The sequence below is a fragment of the Pristis pectinata genome, chromosome 17 (genome assembly GCF_009764475.1).
Source record: "Pristis pectinata isolate sPriPec2 chromosome 17, sPriPec2.1.pri, whole genome shotgun sequence".
In the NCBI taxonomy this organism is placed as follows: Eukaryota; Metazoa; Chordata; class Chondrichthyes; order Rhinopristiformes; family Pristidae; genus Pristis; species Pristis pectinata.
In genome coordinates, this window is record NC_067421.1 from 27,101,961 (window position 1) to 27,118,695 (window position 16,735).

Consider the following 16,735-nt stretch of genomic DNA (forward strand, 5'->3'; position numbering starts at 1 on the left):
GTATGGCAACTCATCAGTTGATGAGTGTCAAAGGGGACATACTGAATTTCTTTAGCTTCCTGAGGAAGTAGAGGCACTGGTGAGCTTTCTTGGCCATGGCATCTACGTGATTTGACCAGGACAGGCTGTTGGTGATGTTCACTCCCAGGAACTTGAAGCTCTCAACCCTCTCGACCTCAGCACTGTCGATGTAGACAGGTGCATGTACACTGCCCCCTTTCCTGAAGTTAATGACCAGCTCTTTTGTTGACGTTGAAGGAAAGGTTGTTGTCATGACACCATGTCACTAAGCTCTCTATCTCCTTCCTGTACTCTGACTCATTGCTGTTTGAGATATGGCCTACGACAGTGGTATCATCTGCAAACTTGGAGATGGAGTTAGGGCAGAGTCTGGCCACACAGTCATGAGTGTATAGGGAGTAGAGTAGAGGGCTGAAGACGCAGCCTTGTGGGCTTGTTCAGTCTGTTGATTTTATGTACTGCACTTATAGTGCACCAGAGGAGGGAATAAAAATTCAGAGTGGTAGATGGGGTACCATACAAGGAGGCTGCTTCTATCCTGGATGATATCAAGCTGCTTGAATGTTGTTGGGATTGCACTTGTCCAGACAAATGGAGGGTATTCCACTTGCCTGGAAATATTCTGGGAGTCGAGAGCTGCATCTGCCGCTGCAGAATATCTCTCTGTGACCTAACTCTGTAATAATGTTTGTGATTAGTCAAGTTAATTTTCTGGTCATGAGTGACTTCCAAGATATCAGCAGAGGATTTTGCTGATGACAATGCACTGGCTGTCAGGAGGAGTGGTTAGACTTTTGGTGATGGTCATGGCCTGGCATTTAAGTAACTTGCTACAGTGACCCCTGCCTTAATGTTACCCTAGTCATTAGTTGTGGGCTAGTCTACAATAATTGGGCATGATTATTAGATAGTCTAAAAACAAAATCAAATGAAGAGAAGGAGGGGATATATCTGAGTGACAAAGGAATAGAGGTATAATGCAAAGTGGCAAGAGAAGGTGGGAGAACGATTGCATTGAACATAAACTGGTATAGAGTCATTAGGGTTGACTTGTTTCTATGCATGATGAAGGTGGACCATTGCTTTAGTCAGGAGGAATGTAGTTAACTTAAACAATTTGTTCTCTGAGCAAGGCAAAATTAGATGGGGAAATTCAAAAGGGGAATCTTCGGAATGATGAGCACTGTCTTGTGTGGAAATCGTAAACAAAGTCTTTGAAGAGGAAATGAATGAGTTTGGAATATGGGCCAAATGCAGGCAAATGGGACAAACAGTGGGCACCATGGTTGGCGTGGACGTGTTGGGGTGAGGGTCCTGTTTCCATTCTGTATTGCTCTTTCTCTATGGGATGGTAGTCAAAAACAGGGTTATTTTGCTGGGGGGTAATGCTTCTAAAAATGTTTAAGTTAACACAATGTTCAGCAGTTCATGAGGAAAAATTGCAAAGCCCCATTTTAGACTCCTTTCCCAACAAATTAAATTAACTTCCACTTGTGTGAACACATCTATGTTAGATCTACATCAGAAAGAACTCAAATATCTCGATCCCAATCTCAATTAAGCTATAGTTCTCCTGTGCTAGCATCTACTCCAACATTCCTGCATGACATCTGCAAAGCAATTGTAGAATTTCACAATATAAAAAGTCAAATATTTTTCCACTTTCTCAACTTCATATCAGACTTGTACAACTGATATTATTTTTGGGCCTTGATCATCCAGTTAGTTATCAAGTTAGGCAAATCATAGTGGAAAGGTGCAATTGCATTAAATGCACTCCAGTCTTAAAGGTGACAATTTGTCTCCATGCCGCTCCGAGTGCCTGTTCAGGTTTTCTAGACCACTTGTACAGACATTTGATGTTTAGTGTTTTGTTGTTTCTTTACTATAAACACTTGAAATTTTTTTAGTAAAAGCAGATCAGCATTTTTCTTCAATTGTGCTATTAAGTAGTAAATTTGTGTATGTATGTTTTATAATTTTAATCATTTTATTTTCATTTATTAGATGTTGGGAGTAAATTTTCACAATTAAACTATATTTTGAAACAATATTTGGAGTTTTAGAAAAAGGAAAATAACACTCTAGATATTAAGAAATACCTACTATTTAGTGACAGCATTTTTTTCTAAACTAGCTGAAATTAAGACGCAAGGAATTTCTTGAGTTCAATTTATAAATTGGTCTTTGTATGTTAATCTCAATTCTCAAAACATTTGGGGAGACAATAACACAAATTATTTTAATATTGCAGGGTGCTATTGTGCTTGTGTTTTGGTATGGTGCAAAGCTAGTGTATGATGGAAGACATGGAAAATCTGGAATTTCTTTTGGGACTTTGGCATGTAAGTGATAGAAACTGCACTCTTTGCAAAGAATTCATGCATGTAGATGATTATCTGAAATAGTTGTATCTGTATATAATTGGTTCCGGAATAACTTAATCAACACATTTCTGCCCCTCTGCAATCTACAAGAGAATTTCAGGTCAACTTGTTGAAATTTTGCTCTAATCTGCTGAAGGATCAAGCTGTGCATTTTGTTAGAGTTATTACAAAAGGACATAAGAAATAGAAGCAAAAGTAGGCTATTCAGCCCTTTGTCTGCTCCACCATTCAATAAGATGATGGGTGATCTTTTACCTCTCCACCACTTGCCAGAACCAACTTGGTATTGCTATTGAAGCTGATATCTAAGGAAAAATTCACTCCTTAAAGCATATTCATAGTCACAGAATAGCTTCCATAAATGGTGATTTTTAATGTGATTGATAATTAGTGAGTGATGTATTGTAATTGCTTGTTGTGGGTTGCACAAGCAGGTACAGTTTCTCATTATTGACATCCCTTCTATCCATTAAACCTTTCCTAATTTAAACTCTTCCACAGGATTGCATCTCATTGAGAGTGAGAATCATCTGTGTGAAATCAACTTTATTTCCAATGTGGTTTTATTGTTGTACCTAAAGAGTTGCTGCATCATATTGTAATTTGGTCGTGGAAAATGAATGCTGATAATGAAGACTCCACTATAATGATATAAAGAAAGCTGTACCACAATACGTTCCTTCAGTTTCCAAAATTGACAAGCATTCAAAATTACTTGAACCCTCTTGGGTTTGCCTGCAGAGAATAAGAAAAAAAACATCTGCAGCCTTCAGATGAATTCGATTAGAGGCCACTAAGTAACTGTACAATGGTGCACTGCTGTGATTCAGTTCTGACTTTCAAAATGCATTCCATTATCGATTTCACTGTCCACGATTTTAATGGAAACTGATGATCTAAACTTGTAAAACACAAATTATTCCCCCTTCCCCACCCCGCATCTTTCTCTTCAAACACTCCTCCCCATCCCACTGCACCATGAATGCCTCAAGTGGAGGCACTGCAGAGCTCCTGAAGTGGAGGAAGTGTTGTGATGATGACTGTAAATGCTTTGTCTTAAGCATGTTGTTGTATTAACAGATGACAGGAGCTCTTTGGTTTACAATAAATTCTCTCAAGTTGAGGTATTTTATTTTCTCGATTTAATGGTTCACATATCTATTAAATCCATACTTGCATGATTTTAATGAGTAAATGTTCTCGTTGCTTATTAGCTTTAGAGTTTAACATTTGTTGTGGGGAAAAATGGCCATGGTTTGGACTTGTTTTCGCATTCTGATTTGTGCTTCAATATAATTTTGTGACTATCGCTTTTATGATGATCCATGATCCATTAATTTGTAGCTAAGGTGGAAATGATTTAGATTAGAAATATAATTAACTGAAATTGGCAGTAACAGGCATATAAAATAAGAACTTTGTTGCTATATAGGTCTGATGAAAATTTCCCTTTAGTTGAATTAACTTGATGTATAGTCATGAAATATGTTTGTTGCGTAAACAAATAGAAATGGTAAGTTGAACACTTTGAGTAATTTGCGTATATCCTTGCTTTACCAAGTAAGTTTGTTTCTACATTTGGTCATCAGTCTAAAATTTAAATAGTTAATCCTTGGTGTGTGATTATTACAGAATTAATTGCTTTCTTCACAATCTTTTACAATATTGAAAATCTTTGAAACTAAATGCACTCTTTCTGTATTATAATGTTAACCAAGGCTTTGACTAAAGAATATGATTTAGGCTGAGTGATTTGAATTGAACTTAACCTCGAATCAGACAGAGATCTTCTTGCAGCTATAAATGTACTGTTTCTAAGATGTTATTAAATTTCATAATTATGCACTGATTGTGTTCAAATATGTTGACGTCTTTGTGGAAAAATACTTGCACGTTTGGTTTTTTTTAAACCACTTTGACTATGGCAGTATTCCAGGTCCTATGTTAGAGTTCAGCAGAGCTTTATATTGTGTGGAACAATTCTTTTTTTCATATTTTTGCTTCCTGATATTGGTCTATTTGCCAAGGAATCAAATAACTACTAAAGTGAATGACAAAGTTCTGTGACAACAAAACCTGCCTTCACTAAGATTCTTCCATGATTTAGCAAACCTCATATTGCTGTTGAAATATGGAAACAGGACAGTTGGCCCAGCCATTCACAGTTGATTTTTATCTGAATTAGAGCTGAAAAGGTCATTGATGAAATAGGTGAAGGTGGTTGGGTAGATCAGACCTGAAGGACCCTTGCCTGACATCATTAACCTCTGGCAATGATAACCATTCCTGTTGGTATGATTTCAACCTGTGGAGATTCTCATTGGCTTCACTTTTACCAATCCTTGATGCCAAACTTAATCAAATGCTGCCTTGATGTATCCATTCTCTCTCATCTTACTTCTGCAATTCAACTCCTTGGTGCATGTTTAGATCAAGATTGTGCTGAGATCTCGAACCTAGTTGTCCTGTCACAATTCAGACTGAATATTAGTGAAAATTATTGGTGAGAAGTCCTCCTTTTGGTGGTACAGTCATTGACACTTTCCTTTGCTTTGGTAAATGTCAATGTACCAATGAAGCATTGTTTAGCTGGATTGTGTTTGTCATGCATTTTGTAAATAGGGCATACCTTGACAACATTTCATTACAACATAGCTACAGAGAGGAAAGAAATAATCGCCATGGAAACTCTGGTTCTTTTCCTGGTGTTTAGGTATTCCTACAATCTTCATATTTAGTTTAATGACATATAAACTTGAAATCGCTCTTTGGAGGTATAAACAATGTTCCCTTTTGTGACTACATGGAAGCAAACTGTAACGACTATCAGAAATGTTTATATTCTCTTGCATATTTTGCCATCCAGCAAAATATTGCCAGTTGGAGAATTTGCATTGAACATTTTTTTCTATTAGCCTAATGCAGTTTGTTGATGTAACTATAAACATTGCTTCTGAAGTATCTGAGCCCCTATTATGCAATTCTTTTAATTACTAGTCTAATGTTCAGACCACCTATTGAGACACAAATTGCATGAAATACTAACCCAGCATCTTTATGGTCATGTAAAGTATCCCTTTTAATTAAGCTAATGTGATTTTTTTTTTCCCATTTTAAAATGTAATTGCTTTGAAATGGGTGGAAAAGTTGAGTAAAGTATAACCTGGAATGATGCCATTATGAGAAATGCTGAGACTCGTTGGATCAAGATTCCCAACTTGCATTGCTGATCTGAATTTTGATTACTCTGCTTGTTACCACTCACCTGCCTCAATCCTGTCCTATCAGTCCTCTGTTCCCTTGCTCATGTCAGTTTGATTATCTAATATTGGAACAATTGATCTATGAGCAGATCTGGATTCCATTATAACCTGTCCAGCATTAAAACTTCTGTGGAATTAAGACCACTAATCAAATATGCTCCTTGCCTAAACCATAGGGAAGCATTAAATACTGCGAAGACTTGCTAAGGGTAGCCTGCAGGCAATCTTCACAAGAACGTGTTTCAATGGTTACCAAATCCATAATCTATGCAAATGTATGTGTTCAAAATGATGCTGTGTTCCTGTATGGAATGAAGTGTTCAACTCCATTATGGTCACTGGTGCACAAGTTCATCTAAGCAGGCAGGGTAGATTTAGATGTATGGCGTGGCAGTTCCACTGCAAAAGTTAATTTTTAAAAAAATTGGCCTACTATTTACTATCAATGGTGGAACAGTGGAAGTGAATGGAAAAAGGAGGTGGCAGCAGCTGACTCCTGCTAGCCCCCCATTCAGTAAAAAGTCCACTGGTGAAACTTGCAGAGAGCAGGCACTGCCAAGAGCTTCAGCTTCCTCTGTAATCATTTATCTTGTATATGTTTTTTGAGTTTTGCTTAAATTCAGAAAATGACAGCAACATTACTGCTTGCTGAGGATGTTTTGCAGGATTTCTTGGTGTTGACAGACGTGAAACAGATTTGGGAAAACCTTTAAATTATTTATTTTTGGGTACTTCTCTAGTTTTAATTGGAGAAGCTTTTATTCCGGTGTCAGAGTATTTGTTTGAAGACGTATTACGTACTGTTTACTAATGACTTCATTTCCTATTCTCTGATGTTGAATTGTAAGCTCCAATTCTTACCTTTTTCAAAATAATGAAATATTTCTGTCAGTGTGTAATGTCTAATAGTGCCCCACAAATTAAGTCAAATGTTTAATATGATAGTGAACTAAAAGAAATAAAGGGTAATTTTGTATTCAACAGATCACTTCCTTAATTATCCTCTCTTAATTTTGCATAGTTTATGACTCTTCTATTTTTGAATTAGCTTTTATGGTCTATTCGATGAATGTTGCTATGGCATTTGGAATGTTGGCATCTCTTTATGGTGACTTCATGCAAGCTGTTGGAGCCTCTATTCGTATCTTTGAGCTGCTGGACCGCAAGCCAAAAATCCCCTGTGTGGGTGGAAATCGGCTTGATTCTCTGGAAGGCAGTAAGTGGATTTTTAATTCTCTAAGCTCTTTCATTATTTTGATAAGGAATATTTTGATTTACGGATTAATCAGTGTTTTAGACCAGTTAAAGTAAAACAATCTGTGTGCAAAGCAGAAGTTAACCATAGATTGAAATTGTTCCTGTATCTTACCATCCTGCTCCACTGTCCAACTTCAAAATACAATAACCAGAGTTAGAAATAAAAATGAATTTGCAGATAGCAGTCTTCCAAACTAATCCAATTTTCCAGTGCCATTTGCAGGACAAATTTAATTTGACTTGCCTGCTCACTAAATTAATGCTCTACTCCTCCTGTGTCTTTTTTTTGAATGAGGGAAGAAATATTTTGTTGCATTTGGGAATGATGTTTATACAGACTAATTTTTCTGGATTTCACAATTCTAATACCAAAAAAAATGATCTGTGTTGGAATGTTGAAAATGTGAATTCATGCAAAATGTCCACGATTAATAAAAAAAATTGACTTCATCTTTTGTTTAAAAAAAAATAGGGCTAGAGTTCCAGAAGGTCAGTTTCACATATCCCACCAGACAAGCTTCCCAGGTTTTAAAGGTCAGTATTTTTTTTACATCAAATTATCAATCCCACACCTTCCTACTTCATTTAATGGAGGCTATTCAGCATTAGCCATCAATCCACATTCAAGAATCAGATGAACACTCAGACCTTTTAAGGAGGCTGCATACTTTTGTTTTATTTAAACTGCTGGACTTGGTTTAGGGGAATGAGGCAGAAATAAAGAAAATATCAATAGTAAAACATATAGGGTCCAACGATCATAGTATTGTATGGTTTCAAGTAGCTGCAGAGTAGGCTATGGACCACTCCAAGGTAAAAGCACAAGTTCAATTTCAGTGGATAAGATCAGTTCGGGCCAAGGTAAATTGGAATCAAAGATTGACAGGGAAAACTCTAATTGAATGATGGGAGGTCTTTAACATAGAGATAATTCACGTACAATTGAGATGTTCCCCTGAGGGAAAAGGATAGGGAAATTAAAGCTGATTTTAGAAAGTTCAGGGTGGGGGAGGTGGGGGGTGAAATAGGAAGTAAGAGGTGAAGGCAGAATAAGAGGAAAAACTAACAGCAAACATCAAAGTGAATATTGAAATATTCTATAAGCATTTAAACATTAAAAGGTTGGAAGATGAGTTGGTACTGATCAGAGCTGATGAAACAAATCGATTCAGGGAAGTAGAGGTACTGAATGGATGTCATCTGGTCCAAATGTGAAGCATGAAAATCACAAAATGTAGGTGCTGGAAGTCTGTCAGTGGTCCAAATAGGATGTATCCTTGGTTGCTGAGGGAAGTGAGGGAGGAAATGGCAGAGACCTGGCCATAATCTTCAAAATATCCATTGGTACAATGGTGCCTGGGGATTGGAGAATTGCTAATTTTAACCCTTGTTCAGAAAATGTTGAAGAAATTTAACCCATCAACGTTGATGGAGAAAACTTTAGAAATAATGATTAAGGACATAACTGGTAGATACATGGACAAGTGTGGATTAATTAGGAAAATATGACTAAAGGGCCAAATAGGCTTGTCATCAAGAATGAAGTCAATGGAATAAAAGGAAAAGTAGCTGCCTGGATAGAAAATTGTTCAGGTGACAGGAAACGGTAATAGTGCAAGGTTGTTTCAGAACTGAAGGAAAAGGTACAATGACTTAGACTTGAATGTACAGAGCACAACTTCCAGATTTGCAAATGACACAAAACTTGGAAACAAAGAACCATGAGGAGGACAGCAATACACTCAAAGCAGATGAAGGCAGACTGATGGGTTGATACCTGGCAGATGAATGCCAGGAAAATACAATGTTACATTTTCTCAGGAAGAATGAGTAGAAATACTATAAACTAAATGTATAATTTAAAGTCTACAAGATTGGAAGATCTGAGGAGGTATGTGTATTTGCCTCTGCCCTGATGATTCCCATTACCACCTCCTTTACTTATCAAAGTCCAGCACTGGTAGCACTTAGTGTTCCTACTTATCTCCCTCCAGCAACGTTCTCCAACCTTCACACTCCCCTCCCCCCACCTTGCTGAATCTGCCTCTCAATTTTAATTTTTTCTCTCCGTCTGACTACATCTATCATTCACCTGGCACTGTCTCCCAACTCCACCCCCGCTCCCTGCTTTCCTCCGCTACCTGCTGTCACCTTACACCCCTGCTCAGTTCACCAATGACCTCTGACTTCTGTCTCACCACTTCCCTTCTCTTTGTACTGGCCATCTCGTCTCTCCACTCTGTCCTGATGCACAGTTTCGACAATTCCTTTCCTCCCACAGATGCTGTTCAACCCGCTGAGTTCCTCTAGCTAATTGTTTGTTGCTCCAGATTCCAGCATCTGTAGTCTCTTTTTGTCTCCATTATGTGTACTGTTTGTTGAATGTGGCAGGGCAGGATGAAAAAATGGTTTCTAAAATAAACAATGTACGAGATCCTGAGCATTATACAATGGAGGGATCGGGTGTAAGAGCAAGAAAGTCCCAATGAACCTTTTATAAAACACTAGTTTGGATACAGCCAGTGTATTGTATTCAGTTCTGGGTATTAGAAAAGACTTTTTTTCCCCCAGGGTTGGGGAATCAAGAACTTGAGGGCATAGGTTTAAGGTGAGAGGGGAGAAATTTAATAGGAACCTGAGGGGCAATTTCACCCCCCCCCCCCCCCCCCCCCCCCCCCCGAGGGTGGTCTGTATATGGAATGAGCTGCCAGAAGTGGTTGAGGGAGGTACACTAACGGCATTTAAAAGGCATTTGGACAGGTATATGGATGGGAAACATTTGGAGGGATGTGGAGCCAAGTGCAGGCAAATGTGACTAGATTATGGGGATCTTGGTTGATACGGGCCAGTTGGGCTGAAGGGCCTGTTTCTGTGCTGTATAACTCTATGACTCTATGTAAAGACCTCCAAGAGATGCAAAAGAGATTTACCTGAATGATTCCAGGAATGAGGGAGTTTAGTAAGCTGGTTTACTTCTCCATGGAATAGAGGAGTTTGTGAGTGGATCCAATCAAGGGATTTAAAATCATGAGTTTAGACAGAGAAACCTTTCCCATTGATGAGGGCAAAGGATGTAGAATGAAAAAAATGACAAAAGAACTAAAACTGATAATGGGAGAACTTTTTAACACCACCATATGGTGAGAATTAGCAATAGAATGCCATAGATAGTAGTTGAGGTAGATTCATTTGTGGCCCCTCAAAGGAACTGGATGAGTACTTGATAGGAAAGAATTTGCTAGAAATGGATGGAGAGTGGGAAAGCCAGGCTAGCTGGGTTGCCTCGATGTGACAATCAACTGTCCTCTTTCTCTGCTACAACATTTGTGATTTCTAGTAAATTAAAATATTGGGGCCATTTTGTTTCTTTTGCATGGGCAAATTTGCACATGTCAATGTTGGTTGGCACATAGTGTAAACAAATGCCATATATTCAGAGTTTTGGCTTTCATCGGAAGCAGTGAAATCCAGATGTATATTTTTTGTCTAGATTTTACTGATGAGAGCAAAAATTCTGAATATATATCAGTGTTTATTGTCTGGCACTTCGATTGGATTAATTATATAGTGTGGGACTGGAGCCACAACTCAGCCAGTTATTAATGAAACAATTGAGTTTTTACAACAGTCCAGCAGTTTTCATCATAACCTTTTTGTGCCAGTCTCTGTACTATTAAATTATCTGATCGTTTCAAAGTTCTGTTGCTGGAAAACTCCTGTTTAACTTCTCTAGTGCAAGGCAGATGCACTGCATAAGCAAAGGAAACTATCTCCATTTCTGTTACTGCACTTCTCCCCATCCCATCCAATAACACAGCATTTACAAATAATTTAAGAATGTTCTAGTGAAAAACCTTTTACGAAGAGCTTTTAAATAATATCTTGTGTATTATTTGTGCAGATACATTTGAGTTGTATGTGAGGTTCTGTTGAATTGGCAAGTTTTACAGTGTGAACATCTGACTAATGTTTATTAATTTTTTTTCTTGTCACTTGTGTTATTCTTAATGTCTCTGTGATCAATGGAAACATTCACTGTGTAGGAAATGACATTTGCAATTGAACCGGGTAACATGGTCGCATTGGTTGGTCCATCGGGTGGAGGAAAATCAACAATAGTCAATCTGGTAGAGAGATTCTATGACCCAGACTCTGGAAGGATATTACTTGGTACGATATTTATCTGCTTCTTTTCACCAAAAGAACGCATTATTATTCAAATGTATATATCTTTTTGCCATAAATGTTTAAATTAACAGACTGAATCTAATTAGAATTTTTATGGTGAAATATCTTCAACATTTTAAGAACAAACTGAAAGAACTAAATATTCTCCATGATTAAATACTCTTGCTAAGGACCTGCTAATAATGTAGAGAATAGTCATTGCTTATTGCAAATAGCTAAGTACTGCAGAGTTATTGTTTCTCTCTGTGCTGGTGCTGCCTAATTACCTGAGCACTTCCAGCACTTTTTGTTTTCTAAAATATAGTTATACCATTTGCTGTACCATACACTTTTCTTTCAAATATAGAGAATACTTAATTAAACAACAAAAAAAAGTAAAGATCATGGTCCTGAGTATCTGCAACAATGAAATCAACAATAGATGCTCTTAGGTTGGACCATTCTGACCATATAAGGAAAGAGATGTTAACCTTGGATTCAGAGTTGCTGGAAATGTATCTGGATTCTGGGAGCTAAATTATGAGAAGAGGGTGCAGAAATGAGGATTTTCTACCCTGGAATCAAGAAGGTTGATGGGTGATGTGCTGGAAATTCTCAATAGCTAGGATAGATACTGAGAAACTATTTTGGCTGATTAGGAAGTCTAGGAGTCATGCAGAGGGTAATAGAAATCTCAAATTCTATTCTGCGAATGCCAATAGATGCTAAGCTAAATGTTAATTTTAAATCTGATTATTGTTAACCAAACGTAGATAGGAATAGGAGGTAAAACAGAGTAGGTGTATGGAGTAAAGTCAAAGTGAAGCCACAATCTCGCTGAATGCTGGGACATGTTCGAATGGCTAAAGGGTGTGATCCTGCTCTGATGTGCACTGAATCATTCCCTGTGATGTGGACACACTATTTAATTTTGTGAGCTCCAAGAAATTTAGTTCAATGGAAATTCATAATTACAGGATCGTTCAGCTTAAGCTGGTTCAGGTTTTATTATTTAAGATGTATTTCTTTCAATAGTTTGTTTTTGTATAATATTATATTCTTTGCAGAAGAATCTTGTTCACTTGTCCTGTGACCAGCATGATGCTACAGTATCTTCTTTCAAAACTATGGTTCATTTGCCCTAAATGCAGTGATGAGTCGCGAGACTAGCTAAGTGAATTTAGCTGGATAATTGGGAGACTATAGTATGAGCATTTGACTGGGAGATGTGTAAAGTAAATTCAAACCATCCTGCTCTTAAATTTTGCATTGCTCTGTGTAGCAGCTATCCTTCTTTGTATGGTGCATATCCAGAGATTACATTCTCTGATTTCTCTCTTCTATCCACTCACATATGATCTCATTTAAATTTAAGGAACTAAGAGGAATTGAAAATGTAAAACTAACATAACAGTGACTATATTGAAAACTTGATGTTTGTGACTAATGATGTACTGTGCTTCAGAACCACTTCTTACCTTGCGTATATAACCTTATTGTTTTCTTAGTCTAACAACCCAACATTCAGAGTTACTGTGCTATTTATTTAATTTTCACCAATTTCTTGTTTAGCCATGGTAGTTTTGTTACAAGCTAGAAAATGTACAATTTTTTACATTCTGGTATGATCATTAAAACAATCTGCAAACTCTACTCTTTCCAGCTGCCTTTTAAAGTAATGAAATTTCTATTTTAAAAAAAAGACATTGCCATCCTTATGTAAGAACATCCACTTGAATGCCACTATTAGATTTCAACACATTATGGTAACTATTACATTCTTGCATAAATTCCATGTGACTTTCAAATGTAGGGCGAAGAAAGATGGTCTTCTACAATTTGGGTGCTTAATTTAAACATATCTTGTATCTCCTCCAGGTCACCACAGTGTGAGATGTTTGAAGGGTGTGATTATGCAATGATAACATATGACCCTTGAGAGAATATGTAAACTATTGGCTTTGGAAGAAAGTTTGAGTCACTTTTTTCAGCTTATTCTTTGTGATTTAACTCTGAACACATTCCTACTTTCCTAACTTTGCAGGTATTTTCTATACTTCAACTATGAAGTGAATTTTCTGTAAATAAATATTATAGTAAAGCAGTCCTTTTTAAAGGTTACAACTATTTGCAAATCAAATAGGATCTTTGGAATTCAACTTTGCATTGAATCAAATGCTCATATCAGTGAAGGTCCCATGTGTATTTTGGTTTAAGCTAGGGGCTTGGATATGTTTTTCACTTTTGATGTGTGTCTTTCAACAGCTAGTCTGTTTCCAATTGGATCTTCAGCACTGAGTGGAATATTATCCTCCAATTTCATTTACCCATAGTGAGCTTCCCCTTGTTAGGCCAGTTAATCACTGTTGCACTGTAGATATAATTGGGTGTAGATTCTGTTGTACCAATTCACTGTAATTTGTCCCTGGAGCTGGTGTAATCTGCTCTTTTAAGCAGAAATTCTTTTCAGTCTAGATAGTGTTTCTGTAATCATTTGCACTAGTTTAAAGGGCCTGAGGCTAAAAGCTTGTCCTGCCCAGAAAACGGGCCATGCCCACAGGATGTATTCATCACCAATGGGAGATTGCACTCTTCTTCTTGGAAAAGCTTTTGAACATTGAGCTAATTGTTTTGGAGCCAAGACACTTCAAGAACATTCTAACGTTTTACAGTTTACTAAGTGATTTCTGTACCCCAAAATAACCAGCAAATGTTTCTATGTATTTTTAAAACTTTCTTGATTTTAGAAATCAAATCACTCGGGAATGGTGGATTGACATTGATTAAAAGTGTTTGTTCTTTGTGGCAAGCATGTTTATTCAATCTGCTTCAAGTTACCACTTCAGTATTTCAAGGAATATTTATAAAGTTAACTTTTAAAATTACTCTGCGCAATTGCACTGGCTCATAGCCAATTTTGTGTTTGCTGTTCTGTTAATGAGTTTCAGCAATAACTGGAAGAAACACTTTTCAACAAGCACAATTTTGGATACAATTTACTTGAGTAGAAACAGAAAATTGTGAAAGTATTCAGCAGATTAACAGCACCTTGTGGAGAAAGCAAACAGTGAATATCCAATGTTAATGATCTTTTGTTAGAACTGGAGTATTTCTACATCAATAAAATTGACATTTTTGGCATGTAGAAGTGCTCACCTCTGTTTCAATTTTGTAATGAATTAGCGGATCTCAGTTGGACTGGGAGCCAGAGTGCTAGAACTGGCCTCTTCCGTTTAGAAAGAATGTAACCTCAGCCAAATTTACTTTTTTCTGATTTCTGCCTTGTGAAGCAGTTTTGTTTTAAGCAGGTATCACCAATGATAACACTATCATGCTCAAAGAGGTTCAGACATGAAAAATTGAACACCTTGATCATGGTAATTGAAGGAAATTGCTATGAATCATCATTTTTAGTCATAAATTCAGGGATTAAAAATAAAGCCATTGCTTGCCATGTGCATTTAGTCTGTTCGTGGTAATTTTGTTGATTTTGGAGCTTAACTACGTTGAATAATAAACTTCTGAATAATTTAATGTATTCTTTGATTAGGAAGATGTGATCTACAAAGTTTGGATCCTCAGTGGTTCCGGCAGAAGATTTCGATTGTTAGTCAGGAACCTACGTTGTTTGCAACATCTATTAAAAAAAACATCACGTATGGAAGAGAGGCGAACATGGAAGAGGTAGGATATTACAAGTTGTGTTGCAGTTCAATTATGCAGTAGTAACATAGAGTTTGAAAAAGAGAGCATTTGTCTGAAACATTATGAAATCACAATTATTTAGATTGTGGAAACTCTAGCTAATTCCTATGAGTTTTGAATTTCCAAGATGGAAAGCATTACAATAGAGAGCAGAAATGCTTCCATTTGTACAACACTTCTATGGCCTCGAGTTGCCTCAAAAGTAGATACAACCACTACATATGCATAGGGCTTTATTTTATTTCATATACTAAAATTAATTTCATTACTTCTGGTTTCCAGCTAATTTGAATTTTCAGTTTCGACCACTGCTGTAACTGGAAAGTTCAAGACTACGACTCTTGATTCAGGCTCATTATTTTTTCAGCTTAAACAGGTTTAAAAAGTTTTGTTCAAATAGGGTAACTCCTGACGTTGACATTATGAATTCCCCTTTTGGCTCGACCAGCCATAAGCTGTGAATTCTCTTTGACACAAGCTGTTCAGTTCCGTTAGTAAGTTTACGGGGGAGTAGAAAGGAAACAGTAAAAATGATGTGTGGATTTTTATGAAATATTGATTAATATAATTTTTTAAAAATAGCTGGTAATGCTGCATCAAAGGGCTGTGGCAAGTTGAGTTTGTTTAGGCTGGAGATGATAGAGAGCCTTACTGAGGCATTTAAGATCTTGAGAGCATCAGCATGTTAAATGCTTGCAGTAAATCCTGGAAAGACAACTAAGATAGCATGCAATGAGGCTCGAAAGAAAAAGTGAATGGACAGAACAAATAATTTTCAAGAGACTGAAGCTGATATTTGAAATGGACTATTAAAGGCTGCATTAGAGGTAACATCACTAATTTTAAGGACAGGTGGTTGGTGAGAATATCAATTTAGAGTAGCTATAACCGGAGAAAGTTTAGATTAGATGGATCAAAAGTCTTTCATTCATTTTTCACATTCCTTCGTTTCTAACTTCACTTGTATGTGCTCGTAATAAAATAAAGGATTATCCACCAGGAATACAGCAATAGATTTACTTAAGCACTTAGATTAGTACTAAAGTGATGTCTGGTTCTCAGCTCACCATATAAATTTGCATAGTTTGTGTACTATAGATAATATCTATAAGAGATATGAATACTTGAAACAGCTGTTGGTTATGAAAGAAGAATTATAAACACAGGCAAGCTTGAGCTTGTTTTGCCATTAGGGGCTTGCTTTTATTGGAGTATTTGAAACAAATGAAACATCGTGGACAAGGAAAAACATTCACTGATCCATCCAGCATGTCCCACGTGACTGCAGTGCCTCCTGCCTCATAATATATACATTGCTGCTCCACCCAAAAGTCATGTAATTTGTTAAGAGAGACAAAAAAAAATCAGAAAGCCCAGGCCCGTTGAGGAAGGATGAGGAATTAATTTGGAAAGTTCCAAACCATCCCCTCTGAGCTATCAAAACTAGTCCAGGTGATGATTCTGACCCTTACTAATGGAATACAATAACTAGCCCCTGTGTGAAGAGATTTCTAATCCAGCCAGAAACAAGTCAAGTTTTTGTCTGAAAGAATTCAATGACTCAGCATTCACTACACAGGCCAGCAGTCACAGTGTATTTTTCTCCAGGAAAGGAGCCCCTGCCCGCTATTAAAATTAGCCTACCTATCCAGATGAATTTTTCATTTACTTCACACTTGTTACAGAAAATTGGGTCAATATTCAACAGTTTGAGAGCTTAAGTCTAATGCTCAATCCAGTTTGATTTAATTTTTTTCCCATAACTCTAAAAGATAATGCTTATTATCCAACCCAGGTCATTCCACCAAATATTAGTAAGTGAAGTGCAGACTTAAGTTGTAGTTTACTGGGCTTTTTCAAAACAACGGTGCATTTACTAACTCCATTTGTTGTTCTGGGGTAGTTTAAAAGAAAAATACTACCGTAAGGTTCATA

General features: G+C 37.0%; 1 protein-coding gene across 1 annotated transcript in view; it reads left to right on the forward strand.

Moving 5' to 3' along the window:
- LOC127579359 (ABC transporter B family member 1-like) overlaps nucleotides 1-16,735 on the forward strand; it is a 116,046-nt gene that overhangs the window by 47,107 nt on the left and 52,204 nt on the right. The window contains exons 12-16 of the mRNA XM_052032100.1: nucleotides 2,276-2,366; nucleotides 6,720-6,887; nucleotides 7,401-7,462; nucleotides 10,972-11,098; nucleotides 14,646-14,779. Of these exons, the coding sequence (XP_051888060.1) occupies nucleotides 2,276-2,366; nucleotides 6,720-6,887; nucleotides 7,401-7,462; nucleotides 10,972-11,098; nucleotides 14,646-14,779 (582 nt within the window). The remainder of the gene's footprint in view (nucleotides 1-2,275; nucleotides 2,367-6,719; nucleotides 6,888-7,400; nucleotides 7,463-10,971; nucleotides 11,099-14,645; nucleotides 14,780-16,735) is intronic.